General features: G+C 34.0%; 2 protein-coding genes across 4 annotated transcripts in view; both read right to left on the reverse strand.

Moving 5' to 3' along the window:
- The window catches only part of LOC136824832 (receptor-type tyrosine-protein phosphatase S-like), a 35,028-nt gene extending 21,685 nt beyond the window's left edge, over positions 1 to 13,343 (reverse strand). Inside the window, exons 1-18 of one of the 3 annotated variants that reach the window (XM_067080803.1) lie at positions 13,110 to 13,343; positions 10,961 to 12,457; positions 10,667 to 10,750; positions 10,089 to 10,127; positions 9,912 to 9,950; positions 9,130 to 9,414; positions 8,347 to 8,634; positions 7,752 to 8,042; positions 7,039 to 7,224; positions 6,716 to 6,808; positions 5,069 to 5,175; positions 4,523 to 4,715; positions 3,979 to 4,266; positions 3,283 to 3,591; positions 2,703 to 2,909; positions 2,016 to 2,105; positions 1,545 to 1,835; positions 234 to 336 (exon numbers count right to left, since the gene is read on the reverse strand). In XM_067080803.1, coding sequence (XP_066936904.1) covers positions 234 to 336; positions 1,545 to 1,835; positions 2,016 to 2,105; positions 2,703 to 2,909; positions 3,283 to 3,591; positions 3,979 to 4,266; positions 4,523 to 4,715; positions 5,069 to 5,175; positions 6,716 to 6,808; positions 7,039 to 7,224; positions 7,752 to 8,042; positions 8,347 to 8,634; positions 9,130 to 9,414; positions 9,912 to 9,950; positions 10,089 to 10,127; positions 10,667 to 10,750; positions 10,961 to 12,457; positions 13,110 to 13,161 — 4,442 coding nt within the window. In that variant the 5' untranslated portion in view covers positions 13,162 to 13,343. The remainder of the gene's footprint in view (positions 1 to 233; positions 337 to 1,544; positions 1,836 to 2,015; positions 2,106 to 2,702; positions 2,910 to 3,282; positions 3,592 to 3,978; positions 4,267 to 4,522; positions 4,716 to 5,068; positions 5,176 to 6,715; positions 6,809 to 7,038; positions 7,225 to 7,751; positions 8,043 to 8,346; positions 8,635 to 9,129; positions 9,415 to 9,911; positions 9,951 to 10,088; positions 10,128 to 10,666; positions 10,751 to 10,960; positions 12,458 to 13,109) is intronic. The other 2 variants (XM_067080805.1, XM_067080806.1) reach the window with 2 other exon arrangements.
- A 3,115-nt stretch (positions 13,344 to 16,458) lies between these two features.
- LOC136824833 (hypoxanthine-guanine phosphoribosyltransferase-like) lies at positions 16,459 to 21,010 on the reverse strand. The gene is made up of 11 exons (XM_067080807.1): positions 20,918 to 21,010; positions 20,488 to 20,588; positions 20,091 to 20,224; positions 19,808 to 19,857; positions 19,056 to 19,121; positions 18,849 to 18,866; positions 18,421 to 18,503; positions 18,138 to 18,184; positions 17,889 to 17,935; positions 17,757 to 17,786; positions 16,459 to 17,335 (listed from the first exon to the last, which is right to left on the reverse strand). Exons 1-11 carry the CDS (start codon positions 20,939 to 20,941, stop codon positions 17,285 to 17,287), a joined length of 651 nt encoding a protein of 216 aa, XP_066936908.1. The 5' UTR covers positions 20,942 to 21,010; the 3' UTR covers positions 16,459 to 17,284.
- Between the last annotated feature and the right edge of the window lie 247 nt (positions 21,011 to 21,257).

The following is a 21,257-nucleotide window of genomic DNA, read 5'->3' on the forward strand; positions in this document are numbered from 1 at the left end:
TATACACATTTTTCAATTCAATAGTTGCCCTTGGGTAGGCCTACCTCACTTTTGAGCTAAACCAACAACACAATATCAAACAGTTATTGGACAAAGTTTATTATCCGTTCATCGCTAAAATATTTCTCGTTTTCAAACATAATTACAATTTATATGCCAATCAAATGTCGCTATTTACGCGCGTCGGATAATAATCAAATTTCGGGGATCAACAACAAAACAAATCCACATACTTGATTCGACCATTCTCATCATTAGGTGTCCACATTTGTATGGTGATGGTCGTTTCGCTACTTCCCAAAATCGGTTTCGGTGTAACAGATGGAATGACAGGATCTAAAATTAAATAATAAGACTGTTCATGTAACGTTTCCAGACCATCTAAAAAGAACGACAAATAACTATCAACAAGCGACAAAAAGAACGATAAATTTTTAAAGTACGAAAAATTTCATAGTTCGCCGCCCACAACCCCGACCGAAAGTGACTGTACCACCCCAAATTCATCCCTCTTTGTTTATCACGAGAATTAACTGTATGTGGTTTAAAAGAACGGCAAATTACACAAGCGTATAAGTCTCTATTTGGGTGAGCTGGAAATATTACATGAACTAACTCATAATTCGAAGGCATAAGCCGACCTCCAATGTAGCAATAAAACCTTTTTACCTGCCTTAAGGTTTTTTCTTTCTAGCCTTGGACTATATCTCATTTTAGATTTCATTCTCAAAAATTACTTGGAAAGTGTTTAATGAAAATAAAATAGCTTTTTGAAAATCCGCAAAGGCTTGGGGACACGATAAGTCTTTTTCATGCTCTAGCCCACCAACACAAGAAAAAAGTGTGTGTCACATGGTTTCTTTTTTTGTTTCATGGGACAAAAAGTGAGGGAAATGCCCAAAAGACACGCTGATTTTGTCCCTGGGACAAAAGTGAGAAGAGAACACACAAATTCACTTTTATTGGAAGAAAGAAAAATGGGGTCGAAATACAAAAAAATATTTCAGGTTGGTGGGATGGGTGTTGCATTGCACCAACACCGAAAAAAACTTCTCGTGTCCCCAAGCCTTTAAGCTATAAAACTTTTTGACGTTACAAAATTACTGATGACGTAGCCCAAGCGGTTTGCGCGATGGCGTGCAGTTGATGGTACTTTTAAGGTGCAATGGCGTTAACAACAATATAAAGGCGATTTGTGATTTGCCGAAAATTTAAATGTTTTATTTTTGCATAAGTGTTCCCGTTTCATATCAGACACATATTTCATATCAGGACAGTGTCTTGCTATTGTTATATTGTGCTGATATAAGCGAAAAAAAATTTCCTTTTCCTTTTTCTGACCAATCTTGCTACACATACGTGTCAATCCAATGTGAAAAAGCTTGTGAATTAAAATTGATGAGTAAGCAAACGATATCACTCTTATTTAAAAACAAAACCTTTAAAGCTCGATGCGTGATGATCAAGATTTCCTGTTTGTGATGAGAGAAAATGGATTTGCGTTATCAAGGGGGGATGCTTCTTGATGTATGTAAGAAACCTACCTGTTGCCAAAGTTCTGGCAGTTACTCCGTCACTTAGTGGACCTTCACCACCTGTTGATTTACATTTGATAGCGAAGGTGTAGGAAGTGAATGGTTTCAAATCCTCAATGTTGGTCGTTTGCTTGTTCCCATCAACATAAGTGATGATAGAATCTTTTCCTTTATCATAACTGATGAAATAATTGGTGATAATTCCGTTTGGTTTAGTTGGAGGTTTCCATTGTAATTTAATAGAGTTAGGTGTGAAGTCTTTTTCCACGGCTGTAAATGATTTGGGAGGACCGGAAGGGGCTGAAAATAAAGATGGATATAAATTATTTTTATTTTAAGAATAAGGGTAGAAACCAAGATGCAAAAATGGAGAAATTATTATCAACCTATTAGGTATAGTATTGAATTAAGATTCTCAGTAATACAAATGACATAATCTTTACATAGCATATATCATGAATGAACCAAAGAACATTTTACCTGCAGAAATTGTAATAAAGTTCAACCTTGCTTTTGGTCCAAAGATAGAATTAAAAGCTTGTACTTCAACCACAAATCGAGTGAAAGGTTCTGAAAAAAAAACATGAGTTTATTAAGAGTCGTTTATATCATTTGATGTCTTATCATGTTTTCATTTTTAAAGCTTGGATCATATAACTCAATCAAGGGCTTCCAGAAAAAGCAATAAATCCTTCCACTAATAATTAGGCTGCTGGCATCCACTAACAGATTCATGCTCCTTTATATATCAGCTGTGGATTTGTATAGGACTTCGATTCAGACTAACTACTAATATCGGCGATCCAAAAAATATCCGCAATCTGATTGGTTAAAAAGAGTACAATATATCTTGAATTCTACGTGTAAAAATATAAATTGACGAAAAGATGTTGTTGCATTGTAGCAGTAGCAGCAATCTAACGTCACTTTGCAACAAAATTGGCCTGTGCTTTTTTCCAACATAAAAAGTGCATTTTTTAAAGTTAACTTTAGAACGCCATGGTCACCGATAAACCAGTTATCAGACATTTGCTCCTACAATATGGAAATATTTTACTCGTTTTCTCATATCATCCTTCAATCAAACACTGTTGAAACACGTTGAAAAACGTTCCATTTCCCTACAAAGTTGTTGAAAGACGAAAAGGGGCTTAATAGATGACTCACCCAAACCTCCGACTTCTTTAGAAGTTGATTTCTCGTCAGTAAAAACTTTAAATGGTGTGTCAAAACCTTTTTGATAAATAAAGATCTTGTAGCTCTTAATCTCGCCATTTGGTTGGAGGGGTGCTTTCCATTCGATGCGAACTTTTTTTAAATCATCTTCCACGTTGCTGATGTTGGAGACTTTTAATGATTGAGGTTTACCGGGTGCTGTGAATGTAGAGAAATAAAACGAAATTCAATTTAAAATCAACAAGTTTTACTATAAAAGAAGGGAGAGATTTCATCTCAATTTTTAGGCGTGCTTGAATGCAGTCGTGCTTGAATGCAGTCGTGCTTGAATGCAGTCAACACTCGACCAAAAAAGTTTTTTTTTTCTTTCTAGCTTTGTGAAAATTTGGGCATTTCGACAGTTGAGATTTTTTAGTGATGCCGGATCCTAGTCACTTTGTACCATAGTGTATTTGACTTTTTTTGTTCGTGCAGCAAACCTCAAAAAGTTATACAATCTAAATACAAATTTACATGTAGGCGTAAAGACAAGAACCTATGTAAGGTTATTAAATGAGGAAATTCAACTCACTTCCTGGCAAAGTTTTAATTTCTCGATATTGCGAGAACTCTCCCATCCCTTTGTCATTTCTAGCAGCGATACTGAAGCGGTATTCGGTCCAAGGTGACAAACCAGTTATGACAACCGTAGCGTTCGTCCTTGTGACTCCTTCCTCAACCTCATACGGCTTATCCAGTATTTTAATTTCATTTTGATGAACTCTGATAGTGTACTGGTTAACAATACCATTGCCTTCTGATTCGGTAAGAAATCGCCACGTGACAGAAATAGAGCTGTTTGATAGGGCGCTTAATTCTAGTATAGTAGGAACACCAGGTACTAAAGAAAAGAAAAATAATGGTGTGATAAAAGCAAATAAAAAGTACGGGCATATCCCTAGCTTCATTATGTATGATCACAAAACAATACCCTTACATACAAAACAAAATGTTATGTGAAGATATCTGAAGTTTTTTATCTAAAGTTTTTCAGCTTTTCCAAATGAAACGAAATAAAGCCTCGAGTCTGTCTTCTAAAACAAGTAGCAGTTTGTAAGTTCAATATAAAAGTTTCCTAATTATATAATTTATGAGTAAACGCAATATCGTCCTAAGGCAAGTTGCACCATTTTTTAATTTACTTTTATAAACAGGTAAAATAAGACGTTAGCACTCTCTGAATCATAAGAAAGGGAGGAATAATGATGTTTGAATAACCAATCCTTACTTGCACTATCAGAACGCACTGTTATAGTTTCCAACTCTGAATCTCCACCTCCTAATGTGTAAGCTTGAACTGAAAAATTGTACTCCGTGTACGGTTGGATTCCTTTCTCAACGAAAAAGCCAGTCTGGACCAATCCGTCGCCAATTGATACCTGGTCATCCGAATCGGTTTCAATTTGGAATACTCGATATAGAACGATTCCGTTTTCATATTCCGGTTTTACCCAGCTCAATCGGATTGATGTTGCACCAATATCACTTGCTGTTAAAGCACGAACGGGACTGGGAGCTGAAAACGGAAAAAAGAAGTGTTCAAAAGCAATACCAGTGTCGCGTGGAGTGGGAATTTATTTTAGGTACATAGATAAATAACTATATAGTATAAAGTTTCTCATACGTAAGAGTTAGAATAACCCTATATTCAAAATAACGTATTCAGAAATCATTTTGAAATATAACACGAGGCACGATGTATGCTGGACATCAGCATACTGGACAAAGCTCTAGATATTTTCATACATTAGTAAATGAATGCAAGAGCTTACCAGCTTGTTGCGTTGTTAGGTTCACGTTTGCCGGCTGGCCTTTTCCAATGCTTGTTTGCGCGGTAACGTAGCACGCATATCGCGTGTACGGGGTCACTCCGAAGGACATATTGAACATCATATTTGTTTGAATTTTTTCCCCGTTCAGTTCTTCCCTGAAGGGTTCATTTCTCCTCTCACTTCGAATTTCCAACTATAACATTAAAATAATATAAAGACTAGAAAATTATACTGTTTGATTTAATAGAGGACAAGAAAATGTTGATCCTTGTTCCAAAAACTTTTCAAAATTATAAAATTCTGAATGTAGTCACATGAAAGGCAACGGCGGATTTAAGAAAATAGAGCAAGTACGTCGGAAACATGTGAAGGAGTGCAACGTTCGTTAAAAGACAATGAAATTACAATTACAAATCTCTTCTTCTGATAAGTTCGACATGGTCTAAAACCGCCTATGGAACATAAATCAAATAACAAAAAGCAAATTATCCCTCATAAAACCGTAATGAAAGAAATAGGCAATTTTTACGGTAACGATTTACTTACGTGGTAGGAATTAATGATTCCATGAACTTTCAAAGGAGCATTCCACAACAGAGTGAACCAATAAGAAGACACTACACCTGTTCGTAAATTGTCAGGAACATCTGGCTCTAGGGGTGGGAAATAAAAGAAAATTCTTTAAAGCATACAATGGAGAAAATAAAATGAGTTCAAAGTACCTGAGACGAAGGTTGTTTATGTTATGATTGCAAACCCGAAAGCCATTTAAGATGAATTGACTTTGTTATTGCCAAAGAATAAGCATTAGGCACCTTTACGGACAATGTCTAAAAGGCTGTTCATTGCTGGGTTTGACAATGACCCTCACAAGGATATATGAAAATATTATCTTCATTCTAATGGTAAAGGCCGATCATAAGTACGTATACAAATAGGCCTTTTCATAAATTATTTTAAGTGCAACGACTGCCTCGTTTTGAAACCATTACCAAGGTGATTATATCCCTTGAGACTTTAAGTGTTACTTTTTGAATAGAATGAACCTCCCATGAACTCCTCTGGGAATCAATTACCATAGTAATATTTTGAAAACGAGGTAAGCGGTGCTCGTGACGTAACTTATGAAAAGGTCTATTAGAGATATCATTCTTAAGGTCAGTCTCCACTTTCGCGCGAAATAGGCGACAGTTTTTTTCTTAACCTTCTTTGCCCGAAGAAAAGATTACGTCATAAAAAAGTTTTGCGCGAACAAAAAAAAGTTGAAGGAAGTTGCTTCAACAACTTGCCTGTTGATATCAAACGAATTGACAAAAAGGAAAGCTTTGCTGATAAATGCTGGAATTTTTATTTTGATAGGGCGCTAGCCAAATCTCTAAGCTAATTCAATTCAACCTCGAGTCACAAACTTAATCAACACAGTCGATCTAGTACCTGATACTTACGTGTAGTCTTTAGCATTTGCAGCCTAGTCTATTTTCTAAGGTCATTTATTTTCAATCACTTGCTATATATTTGGACTCACTCTTCTTGTGTTTTCTAGCCCACCAGCGATTCTAGCGTTCCCCTTTTGATATATTTAATTTATGTTAAGATTTATTTTATTTTATCTAAAACATTGTTCTAGCATTTTATATTCCTAAATGAGACCGAACCTATATTCTATTTTACCGCAGCCATTCCACAATCTTGCCATCACAATATCTACAAATTTAACCGAATGATTTTAGTTTTGATGTTAATTCGATGTTGCGCTATTACGTCTAGTCTATACTACATTCGAATTTTCTTCTCAGTTTGATCTCCTATGAATATATTAAAATATTATTATATTAGTAGTTTTTCTGCCTAATATTCAATATTTACTATTTCATTGCATAACTAGGACTTTGACAACCCACACAATTCGACCTAAGTGATTTTTTATCTATATCATCTTATCCGACGAACCTATCTTTCAGCGTCTTCTATATTAGGTTGCCCTTTGATTTACTATTTCAATACTATGTAGCCGACCAACCCACTAAGCTTACATCAATGATTTAGCTGTCCACTTCGTATCAGTTTGAATCGTAGAAATTTATATACATTTATATACATATCGCTCATGTCGCGCGAACGTGGAGACAGGCCTTTAAGAACCTGAAAACACTAATTACTGTTAGAGAATGGAAAAACGAATGGATCTCTTACTGCTTTCTTTCGTCATACAAGTCACTTCAGCGATGGTACCGTAACCGGCTGATGTCCTTGCTTGGATGGTAAAATTGTAAAGACGGTAAGGATCTGAAATTGTAATAAAAATTATTAGGTATTTTAAAAATAGCTCTCTACTTTCAATGAAATTTTATGCTTTCTCTCAAACCGGCTTTTTTCAATTAATTGTTTTTTTTAGTTTAAATTTGAAACTGTTGAAAAAACATTTGGACAGAGGCTTTAAGAAGCATCCTAAAGAAGTTCAACGAAATCAATTTCCCGTTGTAAAGATAATATATGAAGATCTAAATACGACTTACGCAACATGGTGAAAGTTTTTTCGGAGGTCTTTCCATCAAGTTCTTCTACTTCGCTCTCTTCTGAATCCGTTCTTGAAATCCGATAATTCTCGATTATTCCGTTTGGGTTATCCGGTTTAGCCCATGTTAACGTGATAGAGTTTTGTAATGTTTCAAAACACGTGAAATTGCGTACAATACTAGGAACTAGCAGAAGATAAGAAAAAAAAATTACTTCTGGAGATAAATCATACGCATAATCGGTTAAGATATTTAACACCACGAATTATATGCAACTTTCTAAAATAATAGGAAGTCTCAAAAGTTGCAAAGGCTGTATTAAACAGGCTGTCTTAAACTATCCTAAAATGACCAAAATATAATCTAGCCAAGTAAGTATAAAGATGGTAGGGGATAGAGCAGTTTTACAAAATCTCACTACCCTTAACAGACTTCGATAGTTTCCCCCTTGAGCTTAATTCCCCCTTGAGGTAAATTGAAAGAATGTGTCTATATAACCAGAACGGTATTTGTATCTACAGTTGACACTCTCTAATTCGACGTTCTACTTATTTGATACGCTCCATTATTCGATAATATTGAAAGCCGTTGTCAACAAGAAACTTAAACAACGCTTTACTATTCGATATGCTCTCTTATCCGGTAATCCAATTCCCATTGAAAATCGAATTATTGAGCACTTTAATTATTACAAAAACAAATCGTGGACTTACTATCAGGGAGTGTTTTAAAAGTCGCCTCAATTTCAGGACCTTCTCCTATTTCATTTTTAAGCCGAACTTCGAAAGTGTATTCTTTAAAAATGCTCAAATTTGTCACGTTGTAAAAGGTGTCGGTTGTATTCAAGAATTGTTCGATAGAACTTTCTGATTGCAAACGAACTCGGATGGTATACATCTCAAAGATTCCATTGATTGATTTTATAGGAGGTGCGATCCAGTGAATTTGAATGTTGGTAGATGAAAGTGCTTGTGCTGTGAGGTTGGTTGGTGCAGTGTCGGGTACTGTAAGTGCAAGTGGGAGAAACAGTGCAAATATGTGTAAGGAGCTATGAGCTATATATGACAAAATATATGACAAGATAATCCTTGATAAAGACCAAAAGTAGGATCGTATGGGCTAAATAATCACAGGACTATAAAAGATGATTTTTATTGTTAGAACATTTGATTTTAAAGAACTCTCAACGTTCCCGGGGAAGGAAACGTAGTCCTAAGAAATTTTCCATTCATTAATGCTCATTAATGCTGCAGCCTTTCAACTTCATTTAAGAAAGACTCGCTGGTTCGCACCAAAGAATAAACTTACAATCCGCCAAAGTATGTTCACTGACACTTGCTTTTGGAGACTCTCCAATTTGATTGAAAGCACTGACAACAAAGGTGTAGTTAGTAAATGCTTTCAGATTTATTATAGTATACATGTCTGTGTCAGTAGCGTTGAAACTCTCAACGAATGAGTCCCCGATTCGGACTTCAACTTTGTAGATATGGATGATTCCGTTTTGAAGTAATGTTGGGATGGGATCCCACGAGACTTGAATAGCGGTGGATGAAAGTGCTTTTGCAGTGAGGTTGGTAGGTGCAGATTCTGGGACTGTGTGAAGTGCAAGTGAATAGTGATTGTAAGTGTAATGCAAAGTGTGAAAGAATAACGAATTTTAACCAAAAAATATTACTCAATATTTAATTTCGTTTGAATTCGTTATTTGATTTTAAATTGGTAAACACTTTTTCGAGAGAAAGAATTTCGCTAAAAAGATGAAGACTTGCTGAAGTGAAGTTAAACTGATTAACGTGCTTTTTCCGAATGGTTTATTCGGAAACAGATTTATTATTTTATTCTTCAAGGGTTGTTTATAGGTGATTTAAACTTTCATAGACGTGAGGGTGCAAGAAAAGGCTTATATTTAAAAGCATCGATGAAAAAAATGTATGACACTAGAATAGCCCATCCAGTTCCATGTTTTTTCTAACAGTTGGACAACAGTTCTCAAGCCAATTACGGTTAGAAGATTGGTTCCCAGCATAAGCCAAGTATGTTTCCAGTTATCGAGAGTTCAAATAAAAATATAATTAAAATATAACTTACAATCTGGTAATGTTTGTTTGGTCGCCATGGCTGACGGACCTTCTCCAATTTCATTGGACGCACTCACCAAGAAAGTATAATTGGTGAACTTTCTCAGATTGGTCACGTCATAAAACTGTTCTGTAGTATTCAAGGATTTTTCTGTTTGATTATCACGTATAACTTGAATATTGTATGAAATGATTTGTCCGTTTTGTGATTCGAAAGGTGGTTCGTCCCATGAGAGATCGATTTGTGTTGATGAGCGTACGATAGCAGTAAGGTTCTCAGGTGAAGCACTTGGTACTAGAAATGGATAGTAATTCGACTATAATAATAAGGGCATAATAGCGAATTTATATATAGGAGGATATCAAGGACGACGGTAAGCAAAGTCGACGCAAAACGAAGTCGATAGTTGATATAAGGCTATATCGTCTTTGCTTGCCTAAACAAACAAAGGTATTTTGGTGTTTTTACCGTCGTCGATCAAAGTGGACAGCGATTGTGGAGGCTTTGCTTTATACCGTTTCCTTCGATTTGTCTCATAAAGTCGCTAATAATAAGGGCACAAGGAAACGCCTTATTCAAAATTAAAGATAAATCAATCGTTGATTTAAAAGGTTAAGAACGGCAAGAAGAAAATGATTGCCCTTGTTTCACTGCTGGAAAAATAGCAGTGGGGATGGGGGCTAAGATATCTTTTCTCCTGTAGAGATTTTGATTAATTAAAAAAACACATCGCAATCGCAAAACAAATCGTTAGAATCAATCAAAGAATTTCACGTTTAAAAAAGTAATACCTTGAGGTAGGATGAAGATACTTGACGATACAACCTCAGCTGAAATTGCAAGAAAGTAAATAGATTACTGTATAATACCTCCCCCTTGACTAACAGCTTATTCTTGGAGCCTTGAGCGATGAATTAAGTAAGTGAAGATATTAACTCAATATAAAAATGAGAAGAAAATATGCTTACAACTCATTGCACTACTGGGTGTGAGACTTGTGCTGACAGCTGAAGAAAGAATTGACCAGAACAATTACAATGGTGAAAAAGCAGAATGTAATGTTTCATTCAGTAGTGTAGACAGGAGGTGCGCAAAATTTGTGCAGGAGAGCAGATTCTTATGACACGGTAATTATCTTTTTACATCATGAATAGATAATTACTGTGACATAAAAATCTGCTCTCCTACACAAATTTTGCGCCCCTCTTGTCTACGCTACTGTCATTCATCCAACCAACATTGACGAACACACCCGGCTTTTTACCCGGTGGAAGCCAATGAAATAAGATGAAGAATAGTTATACTTATGTAAACAGGGGTGGGGAAATTATTTGTTGTTTTTTTTTGTTTACAGCCCAAAATGAAGTTTAAACTACCAAACAATTCACGTTTCCCTACACAAATGAAAGTAGGTGTTTTTTTCGATCGGGATGAAGTTTCAGGGTAATTCCATTATGGTGAAAGGTTTTGGTCATGTCTTCCCGTAGGTAAAAGGTATCTATGGGTCTGTGATCAGTGTTTAATAATCAAGATTTCGAATACTTACCAACGCTTTCATCGATCGAGGATGAGATACTGCTGCTTACGAATACTTGTGTTGACATTGAACTACTGTACGAAGCTTCCATTTCTAAAGACAAAGAAAGGAAATAAAAAATGAGACCGAATTTAACGAAGTAAAGAGCTTAAGAATACGGAATACACAAGTAGCCTAAAATGGAATCGGGAAAAATCAGACTGAAGTTTTTAATGCATTTTGGCTTTTGTTATTCAGTATTAACAAATGCATTAATTAAGGTAGCTTTTTAAGAAACTTTGGTACAAAAAAAGAGTCTTTTACCTGATGAAGATGAGAGGTAAATCGTGGATACAAATTGTGTCTCAAACAGACTCTTTATCGATGATATAAGTGAAGACGAGATGGATTGAGTTTCAAACAGACTATCTGATGATGCTGCTAGTGTAGAGATTGATTGAGTTTCAAACAGACTCTCTGATGATGCTGCTAGTGTGGAGATGGGTTGAGTTTCAAATAGACTATCTGATGATGCTGCTAGTGTGGAGATGGGTTGAGTTTCAAATAGACTTTCTGTTGAAATCTCCGGTGATGAGGTAAGGAAACTGCTGTAAGATAGGGAGGATGAAACAGATGATTCTTGGCCGACCGCAAAAGATGATGACGATTGAAATATACTCTGAGTCAATGGTGATACAGATTCAAAAAGACTTTCAATCAGTGAAATTGATGACTGAGAATCTAGAATGGATGTTGAAAAGGATTCAAAGATATTCTCGCTTGGTGACATTGATGCAGAAGATGATTCCATGATGCTGGTGAACGATTGGAGATTATCGCTCATCGAGAAGGATTCGAATGTTTTGGACATCAATGATGATGATTGGTGCATTTGAGATGATGCTGGTGACGAAGAGAAGCTTTCAGTTTGTTCTGGTAAAGAACTTGACGGTGATGAAAACATCTCTGGCGAGGATGATGAGAACATTTCTGATGCTTCTGGTAAGATTGAAGATGAAGATGAAATTATTTCAGATTCTCCCGGTAGAGCTGTTGAATAAGAATCTACCATTGATGAGAAGCTTTCTAGTTGCTGGTAGCTCGAGCTGACTGATGACATTGGTGGTTCAAGAAGGGTCGAAACACTGCTGGAGACGAAAACTGATGACGACTCTTGTTGATGGTCGATGGATGTAGAGAATATAGATTCTGATTGTTCTATGGACATTGTTGAGCTTGTGATTGATTGCATTTTAGACAGATTTGGTGTTTCAATATCAAGATTACTCGACGCCTGGCTGACAGAGGATGTTATGCTTGACGAATTTTCAAGTGCACTAATGCTTGCTATCATACCTATGGATTGACTTGGGGATGCCAGCAGTGAAGATACTGACATTTCATTGTCCACACTACTGCTTGCCAAAGCTGGTGTTGAAGCCAGATTAACAATGGAACTGTCAACATAGTTACTTGTCGAAGCCTCTACAGAATTCTCAATAGAAGTTTGTATAGCACTGTGAAGTCCTTGTGTTGGTGAAACATTACCAGTCTGTGTGGGAGTTATTGACTCCTTGATATCTGAGATGCTCACACTTGACGACCCCTCGTCCTGGGATACTGAAGTTTGTTGGACAACTAATGATAATGAACCATAACTTGAAGACTTGGCAAGAAAAGAGCTTTGAACTTGAACAAATTCGCTTGGGGAGACAGTCGCTACGTAAGATGACGGTTGAAATTCTTGCAGAGCTTCAGATTGATCTTCTGTTTCTTCATTTTCGTTTGGTTCTTCCCCACCTTCACATTTTGATGGACCAACTAAATTAAACGATATCGAAATACAACTCAAATTTAACTCAATTTTCCCTGCCTTATTTATTAGGCGAGGCCAATTTCATTCGTTGTTTTACGGGCAAAGCTACCCAAAAAAAGGGTCGGTCGGCGAAAAAATTAAAATAAAAGTAAAATTTCACCTTTAAAATCTCCTAAAAAGACACAAAAAGGTCAGTCATGGATAAAATGAAAAATTCTCAAAACCTTGGAAGAACTACCAAAATTTTGAAAATTTGGCAGTCTGTAAAGCAATGAAAATAAAAATGTACAACCAAAATCATGATTTTTGGAATGTCAGGGTCGGTTGGGCCCGTAAAACAACTAATCTTGCCTAAGATGAACTACAAACGCAAGAGTGTCAAACGTGAAAGTCAAGGGATGAAAAAAAATATCTAGGCCAGTTAAAATATCAACCCCGCCATAAAAGCTTTTGAGAACTACCTGAATATAAGGCTAACCAATCATACTAATCATTAGATAAAAAAATCAAAAGTGAAAGTAAACGAGAACAGAACCGTTACTTATAATTCAAAATAAATTCTAACTCAATAATCTTGACATCCTCCCCGATCAAAATATGAGTCACAAAGGAGCAAACAAGGAGGGGCAAAAGGTTAAAAAAATCATAAATACTTACTGATTAAGATACAAATTACAAAAACTGAAACCAAAGACTTCCATGCCAGCATGGTTATTAAAAGTTGGCCAGGCTTAAAAATGCCTGTTTCTTATTGTTAAATACAAATTTTCAGCCGAAAAAAAATAAATTCCACCCTCCAGTTATTAAGAAAAAGTGAAATATCATATGAAAAAAATGCTTTCTAATGAAGATACCACGCACTGTATGTTATTTTTCGAAAGACTAAACAAATTTGTGTCTTATATGAAGTGATATTATAACAGTGTCATGATTGCACATGAAATATTATTCCACTTTTTATAAGAAAGTAGTTTTTATAGATTGAGGAAGTAATGAGTTTTAAACCCTTTGTCATCATTGATAAAGGAAGATAACTGTAGAACAATAACAGAAAACCCGGTGTAAGATTCTTTATCATGAAGACTTTCAGGTAGTTTCCATACTTCAATCAATAAAATTCATTATGACCGCAGAAGTCTTGTTATCACTTGTTTTCTTATGTAAAAAATAAAGGTCTCAGATAACATAAATTTGATCAGCCATAGAAGTAAATAAAAGTAAAAAATGCCAAGATCTTTGTTTTTGTGTACACTTCTGATGAAAACTTCAAAATCAACATGAACGACAAGAGAACAATAATATGACCATTTTCTAATTATTCGTTTTGGTTTAAAACAAACAGGGAAAAGGGGTAACTTTCAGCTAAAGTCTTAATCCCTCTTTTTAATATCTATTTGATAAAGTAATACATGACTATTAAAAAATATGAAAAGAGGTTCTAGGAAATCTTAAACTTAACCTTAAAACACTGAGTCAGCAATTTATCTCCAAAAATCAAGCATTCCTTTCCTTTATTTGATAAAAGTTTTCAAATCTAATTTTTCTAATTTTCCGATCCTTATCATTGTCAAAGAAAAATATTGAAGATGGTAAATTGAATAAAATTAGTATTTCAGGGCTCTTCTCTTAAGGATGTTGAACTAATGCAAACACTTACACTTACTAGTTTAAACAGCCTACTTTAAAGTGAGTCTGTTATGACGTCATTAGGTTGTGGTTTATCACGTGATCATCCATTTGGAAATTAAATTTGAGGTTCTGTATGGAAAGTTAGATTATATTTAGCGACTTTTTCATAGATGAAAGGTTTCATTTTGACTCCTTGTTACTGATTGGAAGAATTACCTGACGTATCACTGCTCTACAATTTCAGTCCCACTGGGATATTGACTTAATGAAAAAATCCGTCCAAAACCATCCTCGCATAATTTTTTGAGTTTGGAAGAATAGAATTTCTATCCCCGTTGGGATCTCCATAAAACTTTTCATCTCCACTGTGGGAAAAAGCTCTGAGGGCACTGAGACATGGTCGAAGTACTTAATAGAGCTTTTCCGAGAAAGAATCGTACATTGTCAATCAGGCGTTAAGAGCGATTTTGCATTAAAATCTGAAAATTAACAATAATTTAACGCATGGTGGATTCTAAGAAATGTTGAGATTGATTACAGAAACCAACAAGTAAGGTCTGGAAAGTACCAAAATTTACCAGTGCAGTTCTTACAAAAATAAGAACTTGAGATTGGGAATAAGATTTTTGGATCAAAAGGTGTAATGATTGATGATAGAAAGTGATAAGATTTAATCCTTGCAAACGTGTTTTAAGGGCTTCACATTTTAAAAAGGGTTTGTATTGTCACGTGCTTTTGTCTTAAATCTGAGTCTTTTTATATGTTGGAGAAATCTTTGAAACGCGAATTCAACAGTGAATTTATTGTCACGACCTTCAATTTGACTACCACGTCATGACCTTTTTGAAAAAGTTCTTTTCGTAAAATTTAGCAGACAGGATGGGGTAAAAATTTTACGCTGCTCATCAGAAAAGTTTTGTAACTTTCGTTTTGACTCCTAAATCATTATATACCTTTACAAAAAAAATACAGTATCTCTAGGGGCTATTTTTCACTATTCTGGTTTTTATAGATAGAGAGTGTTATTCAAAAAGTCGCCAAAAGTATATGTTTCCTTCTAGTTATGCAAAAAGGTATCAAAAAACTCATAGAAAAGTTGTCAAATTTCTTTTTATAAGCTTTAACATCGTGAAAAAACTCAGCTCAAAATGTCACTTAGGATTTCGTTGAAAATCAAATTCAAATTTTGTTTGTGGAAAAAAGCCTCAACGATGGTGGACGTGTGACCCAGATTGAGTAACAAGATTACATAAACACCATCGCAGAGCTTTTTGGTATTGGATTACCAGTTTTTAGAAGGAACTATTATAAACAACCACTTCTAAAGTTCTAGAAAGATAGAAAGTGGAAAGGCTAAAACTTCAAATTTTGGTTCAAAAATGGTTAAAAGTTAAAAGTTAAATGAGAACGCGAACCTGTGCACAAATCAACTTATGTTTTCAGATGAAAAATGACAAAAACCAAGTAGACTTGCGCAATTTCTCAAAAAAACTTTCATTGAAAAAAGTAAGTTTATATTCAATTTGATAACCCCTTAATGACATATTCTTGAGATTTCTCAAAAGCGAATAATTTTAACTTTAAAAGCTTGATAGCTTTTGTTCCAATAAACTAATTCTGAATTCAAACTGCAAACAGGATTTAAGGCAAGAAGCTTGATAGGGTTCGAAGTTTGTTTTTACACGTCAATTGTTTCCAGATCATTTTAAGACGCCTCATAAATCTACGTCACACAAAAAGCTCAGATTTGACGTCAAAAGTCTTTTCTTTTGCTATAAATATACCTCTGACATTGAGCCCAATTCAAAATTGACGTGAAAAGCTTTGTCCGTCCAATTGTATAGATTTTTAATGGAACATCCCAATATAAAATAAATAACATTTACCTCATTTCCATTTTGTCACCAGTGAAGAAAGTACATGATTGACCATATTCTTGCATCGAGCATTTTCACATTTTATTAGTTGAGTTATTTTAGTTACTTAGTAGTCTAGAAAAGATAATTAGAATTACTGTAGCAATGTTTAGAATTAGATTATGATAAAAATGCCCTTTATTCATATTTTCTGGAGGGTCCAAGAAACCTCGTCAAGTAAGAAAACAACCCCTCCCAATATTGTTATTTTGAGAGCCTACTATGCAAAAATCACTAAATTATTGATTGGCCAAGATGATTTCAGTTGTCTAAACTTAACTGGTAGAAATTAGACGGTCAATTGTAGAATTAACAAAAAATCAAGAGTGTGAAAATTGGAAACAAATTATTTCCTCAGCGGTAAACGAATGAATGAACATACAACAGTGATACTATTTATTAAAAAAACTGCATTCATCAAGATATAACATTTTCTTCAAACTTGTGATATGGACTAATAATTTTCATAACATTAATCATTCTATACTAAGCAAACAATGAAATTTAATTTTTATTACAAATAAATTCAAAAAATAACTATAAATGATAAATGTGCATTATTAGTTTATGCAATAACCATAGTACAAGAGTTATGGTGTTTTTACTAAAAAACCAACATGGAAAGAGAAGAACTACAAGAAAATCACCGAAGAAATTTTCAATGATTTTGTCCAAGAACTAATAGTGTTGGTTTTAAGGTTTATCTATACCAAATGAGGGATGTAGGTTCTAATGTATTTACAAAGTGAATGTGAATGACAAAAGAAGTTGTTAAAAAGATTATTCTATGGTTGGATAAATCAAATATTCCAAAATAAACTAGCGTTAATGTTGAAGATGATAAAACTAACTCAAAAATAAAATGTTTTAAAAGGGATCGTACAAAGATTTGAGTTTTAAGATTACTACCTAACTTAAAAAAGGAGCACAAAAATTTAGCCTGCAGATCTGTGCAGATTCCATTGTACAGTTATATACAGTTTTTGGAGCTAAGTCTGTTCAGAACAAGGTGCAGTATCTTCATGTGCACACTGCAACGCTCTTTAAGAAAAGGTTTACAAAGCAAACAGGCAGTACAAACTTGCAAACTAACTAAAAGTACAAAACTTATAAAAATGAGAGACATTAAAAAAACGAAAATATTTCTAAAAATATTTATCACACACAATAATTACATCATATATAAGAATTTTATTTCATTATAATTATAAATTTTTCTTAAAAGTTTTTTGATTCGTCTAACACCGTTGCATATAGTGACAATCTTTTCCAGTGGAAAACAATTATTTATGATATGGAATATTTCTTCTTTCCACTCTCTGATATCACGCAAATATGCTAGAAAGGAATAAACAGTATTTTAATTAGTACCGTGCGGATAGCAATATTTCAGAAATATATTTTAAGCTTTATACAGTTTCTTCTTAAAGGTTTTCATGTCGACATTCAATTGGAAACTTTTATAAAAATATTCATTACTTTTCCAACTTAGAGAAGAACTTTTTTTAAAGAAGTATGGGAACCGTGGCCCTCACCCCCCCCCCACTTTTTTGCAGACCATGCCATACTTTTTCTTAAGTTACTATTTTAAGCCATTAAAACTTTTATTCTCCCCAATTAGATAACGTTTAAAGATGTTTTGAGGGTGTAAAAAGTTAAAAATTTTCTTCGTTGCCTGACCATGATGGCCGACATTTTTTCCAAAATATTTCCCCCCCCCCGCTCCAAAATGGGGCCCATGAGAAGAGATAGTACTTACGTTCAAATCACGGTAGAATTCGTTGTAATCCTAAAAGGGGAAGAATAAAAGAAAGGTTATATCATATCTCGTGAGAAACAAATCATTAAAATTATTACCTCCCCAGGTAGGTCCCAAAATACAAGACCTTACCAATGCATAACCGACGATGAATTTATCAGGAACTTGGAAGCCAATATCTACAGAAAAATGAGATTGAAAGAAAAATTGAATAACAAGGTATAAGAAGTTCTTAACAAACGATGTTTAGCTAGTTTTAAAAAATTCCACGAACTAAATTTCAGCAATATCTTTTAAAATTTTTAATCGAAGTTGAAAACACTGAACCCGTGGTCAACCAAGATAACTTTATAATATTGAGCACTTTAATGAAAAACTTACAGTCAGGTTTATATCCAGTGCCTCTGTTGTGATCTTTGATGAGTAGACTAGTAAGAAGAAAAAACAAAGCTTTATATTGTAGCTCAATATTTTGAAGATTTAACTTTGATATTATGACTATCTCAATATCGCTTTGAATAGATGAATAGATGAATAATAAAGAATCAAGCTAGAGATACACGATTTCAATTTAATAGTACAACAATTCTTAAAGTCCATAGCAAACCATGAAAGGTAATTTTTGATTCACACTTATGCCCTCATCTACATATTGAAAACTTACGCAGCAACTTTAACAGATTTTGGTTGATATTTTTCCAACGTTTTCAGCAATCTTTCCATTGTCCTTCCAGTGTCTACAATATCCTAAAAAGTTTGATATATATTATTGTAAATTGTAAATTGACAAAAATTGGCAATAACAAGGCCTTGAATCAATCTAGGTGTGAATGAGACACCCACCTACTAATAGCATTAAACCGCACTTGAAAAAATTAGTACTTTATTTTACGATGTCATGAATGGGGACGCCAAGTGGTTTTCAAAAAGATTGCGCGAATGCGTGAATTGAAAAACTTTACGTGAACCAAAATTGTTTGAATGGCGAAAAAAATCGTGAAAAAAAAATTGCGTGAATTGAAGGGCTGCTGGAGGGGGGGGGGGCAAATGTTAAAGAAACCCAAATGCTCATTCTTGTAGATAAAGTCTTACCTCCACAATGAGAACATTCTGAAAAAAAACAACAAAGAGTTAAAAGAAGTAGTATAAAATATGATAAATAAGAAAAAATTCGTTTTAAATTGTCATACTTTAATAAATTGTCCAAAGCTTAAACACTATTTTCACAATTACTACAAATCTGTTTAAAAAAAGTGATATTTCAATTTAATTCTTTCGTATCAGACTGGCACATCATACCTTATCTTTAAGATGAGTTAAGTCGTCACCACCGATGATATTGACTTCCCCAGAAGATTGATCATTCTATAAAGAGTTATGAAATATTTATGGTTGTGTCCAATGGAAGTGTTTCATGGATTCTTTCTACAGCATACCCCCGGTAATTGCAAACTCCAAGGGGGATAACTGAGATTTTGAATATAGCTGAGAGTTCAAATAACTGAAAAATTTGTTTTCTCGCCAGATTTTTAACTTGACCTTAATGGGATGAACTTTTCTGAAGTAATTGAGGCGCAAATAATTTTTACTTTTTCAAGAATGAATAAATTTGGACAAATCTTTAACATTTTTTAAATATGGAAGTTATAAAGGAAATGTTGAAGACTATTGAAATTGCTTGAATATTGAATTCTGATTTTTTTAAGACAAAAAGTGTTTTGAAAATCAATGTTCTCAATCAACGATCTCTTAAGAAGAATTTGACTGAGGGTGATTTAGCCTATATATGGTCCCGAGGTGAATAGCCATCTCTAATTGAAGAACAGCATTATTCCAATAAGTTCAGGTTCCAATAACTGGGAGTCTACTGTATTCTTGGTATGCACGGAACTTTATTATTGAAATAATGAAAATTATAAAGAACTTTGAAATTTGCTGAGAAAACACATTGTTTTGGCTAAATATCCATCTATTTGCACAGTATTACTTCCGTGTTTTCTTTAATTGGCTGTTTAAAACTCTTGATCAAGTTTGACAAAAATAATACATACTTTGTAACTTTTCACTCGAAGAAAGTCTATTCCCAGTTGGATTGATTTTCCTAATAATAAATTCCACAAGAAAGAATTGTTACACTGTCACAGTGTTGTTATAAATTTACTGAAATTGAAGAAGGGAAAGGGGAGGTACGTTATGCGGAAGCAGAGCACTTGTAATTGATCAAGAAACCTGACTATGGTTCAGTTTAGAATGGCCTGAAAACTAGTCCTGTATTGTCTTCTACCTATGAAATAGATTATAAACAATAAAATTCTGGTTAGTAGTGCAACAAACCTGATCCTCTGTTGAGTGCTTTTATGTAGTGTGTAAGGTCATTACAAAACTGATATCCTCCTTTCAAAATACATAAGATTTTCAATGACTCATCATTAAAACATTCATGAATATCCCTTGCCATTCTTTCAATCCTGCAAGATAGAAAGAAGTTTTTATTCTTAGAAAATTTTCAACCTTGCAAGAAAATTAACGCCTTCATAGCTTTACAAACGGAAATGTATAGGAGGATAGATATTAACCCTTGAAACAATCGTGCACTTTTCCTTTTCATAAAAATCTTTGAAGATACTAAACCTTTTGGAATGTCAAAGTTAGCATAAATGTTTTGTAACGTTAAAACAATTTCACAATCAAGGAACGTCACTTATTAGAAATGAATGAGGATTCCTGGTACCTGTTCATGATTAACCCATGGGGAAGAATCACAGATTCGACAGCTTCCTCATAATGTTTGGGAATAGTGAAATGCTGCAATGAATACATCGATTCTGTAATCTGAAATGATTATTTGAAAAACATGATTATCCCACTACCAACTTTATTTTGCCTGAGTGTCAGGCGTGATGTTAATTCAAAATTAATTTCTAAGACCAACTGCATTTATTAAATACTTAATTTAAAACTATCTGCCAGTTGTTACATCCAATCAAATTTGAGTAATTTTCTTGGAAATCAATTTTAATGACCTCAGCAATATTTTTTATAAACTGTTACAGTTATTTCATTTATGATGAAACAAAAGCTCACAATAAATATCGAAATGAAGAGTAATAAAAATAAAAATATAGAAAAAAACTTTAAAGCAACAAAACTTGGGGTTTTACCTTGATGTAGTTTTCTTCTGCCATAATAACCTTTATATACTTCTTTTTTTAACTGTCTAATTTGTTTTTATGTAGGTTAATTTATTTAAACTTGATACTAAGAGTGAAAAAAATTCATACAGAATATAATTGATTACTTTATAGAATTTAACAGTCTAGCTGTCAGCTGCCAGGAGGTATCATTAAAAGAACATGAGAGCTTTCCAAACGAAAACACAGATTTACTAAATTGTATAGGATTATTGTGTAGTGATTCTAATGCAAAAAATCTCCACTCTCTTATAACCATTGATTGAAATCCTATCCCAAATATTTTAAAGGCAACAAACTCAATGCTTGA

Source organism: Clytia hemisphaerica, unplaced genomic scaffold (assembly GCF_902728285.1).
Source record: "Clytia hemisphaerica strain Z4C2 unplaced genomic scaffold, Clytia hemisphaerica genome assembly, whole genome shotgun sequence".
NCBI classification, from domain to species: Eukaryota; Metazoa; Cnidaria; class Hydrozoa; order Leptothecata; family Clytiidae; genus Clytia; species Clytia hemisphaerica.

Bases quoted from the DNA above. Each gene is read 5' to 3' on its own strand.
- LOC136824833 (XM_067080807.1), bottom strand. From the start codon at position 20,941: ATGGCAGAAGAAAACTACATCAAG. The intron at 20,589-20,917 runs GTAAAACCCCAA...TAATCATTTCAG, and splicing joins CAGAAGAAAACTACATCAAG to ATTACAGAATCGATGTATTC. The intron at 20,225-20,487 runs GTACCAGGAATC...TCTATCTTGCAG, and splicing joins CATGGGTTAATCATGAACAG to GATTGAAAGAATGGCAAGGG.